We start from the raw sequence: 3,862 nt of genomic DNA, 5'->3' as shown, positions 1-3,862 counted from the left end.
GACAGTACATTAAATTGATGTATTTTTATTATTCGGTTATTTAATTTTTATGACTTACTTGACATATGGTCCTATGTCCCCTAGATGGGGCAGAGGGCGTCCACAACAGTCCTCCATCTCGTTCGGTCTTGAGCTTCTCGCTTGATCTCGCTCCAGGTTTTGCCGATCTTCTTCGCCTCGTCCGCTACAGTGCGCCGCCAAGTTTGCCTGGGTCGACCACGTTTGCGTTTTCCTTGGGGATTCCAATCCAGAGCCTGCCTAGCCTGCCACTTATTTAATTTTTATGGTTTAATTTAATTTATCTTCAATACATTGCGCCCCCCTGCTGCTGGACTTGTGGTCTCCTTTCTCCTCATGCATTCGGTTAGCAGGGGTACGCCGTGACAACAGAGGGCCCCCGCTGAAAATCAGTTTCAAGACAAGCCCTGGCGGTCTTGATGTATGCTGAGCGGCTGCCTTTTTGTCAGAGGGGCACAAGCAGTTATTTTGTCCACTTGTGTATCTCTCTCTGTATGTATTTAGGGTGAATGCTATAGTAATTAGCCTATACATACTTAGTCGGGTCGTAAGTTCTGTCACATGTTTATAGTAAAATATTTGATACTATATTTGTTTTTACGGTAATCATTTATATACCAATAGAAAGGTACTAAAAAAAAGATTTTATGCTTATAAAAAATATTTCAAATTTTCCTCGCAATTATCAATACAAGGGTTCATTGCGCGGCCAGTGGTCTCTAGAAACACGAGCGAGTTTCGTATCAATATCGGCGGCTGGTTTAATACAGGATGCCTTGAGGGACTCCAAATCTGTATGAGGCATAGAGCAGGCCTTCCTCTCCAAATGTTACCATATTTTGTAATCCAACGGATTAGAGTCTGGAGTGGATGAGGGCCAGACTTCGTGCCGGCTGGGGTCAATTTTCCGCCCTACGAGCGGGTTTTGCGCGCTTTTCGCTCTATGAGCTGGCTCAGAATCCTACTGGAAGTCCCAGTGTCTGTTATTGAGCATGATATGTGAAAAAGGTTTCATAAGCTTTGTGAGAACTGAATTTTGATACAGAATGGCATTCGTTTTTATGCCTTTCATGCAAAAAATACCTCAAAAAAGCCCAAATGTGAGACATGTTACCAAACCTTGAATGGCGATAAAAGCTGGCCTAGCTGAACAGCCGAAATTATGCTGGTAATTCTTCATTGATATACGCATCCAACTTACCATTTTGTTTTTTTGTAACTCTCCTCCATGGTAAGAAAAATCATTCGAAAATTTTTTTTCAAGGTACTTTTTTCCCGCCTACCGCTTAAGCAAAACGTGGGATTTCTTCAATCTCAGGTCTTTTAAAAGCGCATCCAAGTAATTTTTGATTTTTATTTAAAAAGTTTGAAGCTTTTAAGTCTTCAAAATACCAATTTCACCCTGGTTGTGCTTAAGCCTACCTCCAGGGCAGGCAAAGTCTGCTGACTCATGGGATTTTTTTGAGTTCGCGCCTTCGCAGCTTAAAACGATAAACGTAAAATTGATATTTAATTCAATTTTTTCAGCACATCGAAAATCTGCTTTGGCGCGTAACCGCACCAATGCAGCGTGACAACTGCTGTTCGGTCTTCTTTATGCGTCCACTACATATTTAAAAACAAGTAAAATTCAAAACACGGTCTTATTCATAATCATTTTTCACATTTTATCAAATGCTTATTAGAGGTTTATAAAACGTTTGATAAAAATTGTTATTCATAATCGTCATTTAGCGCTAAAATCCTCTTATAACTGTGTGATAAGTTATCGAGAGCTCGGGCCTTGTTTAAAGCTCTAATAAACCTATTTTAACCTAACTTTTATAAATGTCATTTCATATGAATGTCACTTCGTTGGTTTATTTATTCAAAATATCCTTGCTGTGATCCTTGCTTGTGAAAATGAATGCTATAAATGCAATTGTGCATTTAGCCAATAATGCCGACCCAGCGCGACGTAGAAAGCTCTACCGCCAACGAAGCAACCCATTCGATTTGCGGGACCTAAATTTTAAAATAAAATATAGGTTCAATAAGGACACAGTGCGCACCATCATAGATTTGGTGGAAGATGATCTGGTTCAGAGCGCTAGAGGTGGTGGCACGTGTCCTGAACTGCAAGTTTTAGTGGCCATAAGATGTTGGGGACGTCGTGAGGTAAGCACAAAAAAGTGTTTTATTTTATCCCTTTGTCGTGGCTGCTATAATTATTTTCATACATTTTCAGGTACAAGATGATGCTGGTGACCTCCATGGCCTAAGTCAGCCGACAGTGAGCCGGATATGCGCCAGAGTCGCGCATGCAATCGCGAATAAGGCAAATTCCTTCATCAAAATGCCTATCACTATAGGAGAGCAGGAAAGAATTAGTGCCAAATTTAGAGCAATTAAAAATTTTCCTGGGGTGATAGGAGCCATAGATTGCACCCACATTAAAATTAAAAAAACCGGAGGTGACATGGCCCAGTACTATATTAATAGAAAAGGCTATTATTCCCTGAATGTTCAGGTAAAATATATTTTGATTTTATACAGTTTACAACAGAGAAAGATTTGTTTTAATAATGTCTATAATTTTTACTTTGTATGATCTAAATTTTAGCAACATTCAACACTATATTATTGGATGGATTACCTACAGGATACTGTTTTTTTTATTTTAGGTTGTCTGTGATGCTGACCTCAAAATAATGGATATAGTGGCTAGATGGCGAGGCAGTACACATGACAGTCGAATTTTTATGGAGAGCAATATAAAACAACGATTTGAGGATAGGCAGTTTAGAGGACGCCTTATTGGCGATTCGGGCTACCCTCTTCTGCCATATCTATTTACACCTATTTTAAGGCCTAGTCGTCCAGAAGAAGAAGCATACAATAATGCTCACATCTCAACTAGGAACACTGTTGAAAGGTGTTTTGGGGTGTGGAAGCAGCGGTTCCAATGCCTACTCCATGGCTTACCAGTAAGCCTCCAAAATGGAAAAGCTGTGATCATAGCATTGGCTGTATTACATAATATAGCCATTGATATGAATGACACATTGTTAGGTAAATGTTATCAATTTGACTGTACATAAGGAATACAAATCTTTATGACAAAATGTTGACAAATTCATAATATTTTTCAGAACAACATATGGAGCAGGTCCCTGTAACTCCGCAACTTTCGACGGAGAACAGTGTTCACGACAACCGACCTTCATTGTTGAGGCGTAGGTCGCAGTTGATACTACAAAATTTTATAAATCAACATTTTTGAATGGTACTAAAATACATTTTGATAAATTCCAACGATTTACTTTTATGTAATGTCATTTGAGTTCATGAAAATGTTGTATTTTAATTTTTCAGATACTGTTCCTGGCATCTTAATGAAAATAAAAAGAATATTTGATTGAAAAATACCTGTATTTCAATTTTCAGTCCAATTTGTTACTATCACAAAAACAAAACCTGTAGTTCTCTTTAAAAAAGCAATTATTCTGCAAAAATTCAAAACAAATTACTTTATATCACTAATTTAAGTACAATTAGTTTCAACAAACTTACTTATTAAAAATCACAGTTCAATTCTTTAAAACAAAGAAATTGCTTAAGTATAAACGTTTCTATTCGGAGGTTATCAACCTTCTACATTTAAAACAAAATAACCATAATTTACACTATTATTATAAAGGCGAATGTTTGTGACTAGGCATATGTGTATTTACTTTATATCACTAATTTAAGTACAATTATTAAACTTACTTACTAAAAATCACAGTTCAATTCTTATAAACAAATAAATTGCTAAAACAGATAGATTATATAGTCTCGAATAACATATAGGCTTCTTTTTATC

At 37.1% G+C, this 3,862-nt stretch overlaps 1 protein-coding gene across 1 annotated transcript; it reads left to right on the top strand.

Moving 5' to 3' along the window:
• The first annotated feature begins 1,681 nt into the window (after positions 1–1,681).
• LOC135086706 (putative nuclease HARBI1) lies at positions 1,682–3,406 on the top strand. The gene is made up of 5 exons (XM_063981484.1): positions 1,682–2,175; positions 2,246–2,527; positions 2,682–3,069; positions 3,150–3,283; positions 3,373–3,406. Exons 1-4 carry the CDS (start codon positions 1,921–1,923, stop codon positions 3,278–3,280), a joined length of 1,056 nt encoding a protein of 351 aa, XP_063837554.1. The 5' UTR covers positions 1,682–1,920; the 3' UTR covers positions 3,281–3,283; positions 3,373–3,406.
• Positions 3,407–3,862: the final 456 nt, after the last annotated feature.

This window comes from Ostrinia nubilalis, chromosome Z (assembly GCF_963855985.1).
Source record: "Ostrinia nubilalis chromosome Z, ilOstNubi1.1, whole genome shotgun sequence".
In the NCBI taxonomy this organism is placed as follows: Eukaryota; Metazoa; Arthropoda; class Insecta; order Lepidoptera; family Crambidae; genus Ostrinia; species Ostrinia nubilalis.
The sequence above is the reverse complement of the archived record's forward strand: the minus strand, read 5'-3'. Positions and strand labels throughout refer to the sequence as shown.

Excerpts from the sequence above, each read along its gene's own strand:
- LOC135086706 (XM_063981484.1), top strand. The coding sequence starts at position 1,921 with ATGAATGCTATAAATGCAATTGTGCATTTAGCCAATAATGCCGACCCA. Across the intron at positions 2,176-2,245 it reads GATGTTGGGGACGTCGTGAG|GTACAAGATGATGCTGGTGA; the intron begins GTAAGCACAAAA and ends ATACATTTTCAG. Across the intron at positions 3,070-3,149 it reads TATGAATGACACATTGTTAG|AACAACATATGGAGCAGGTC; the intron begins GTAAATGTTATC and ends AATATTTTTCAG.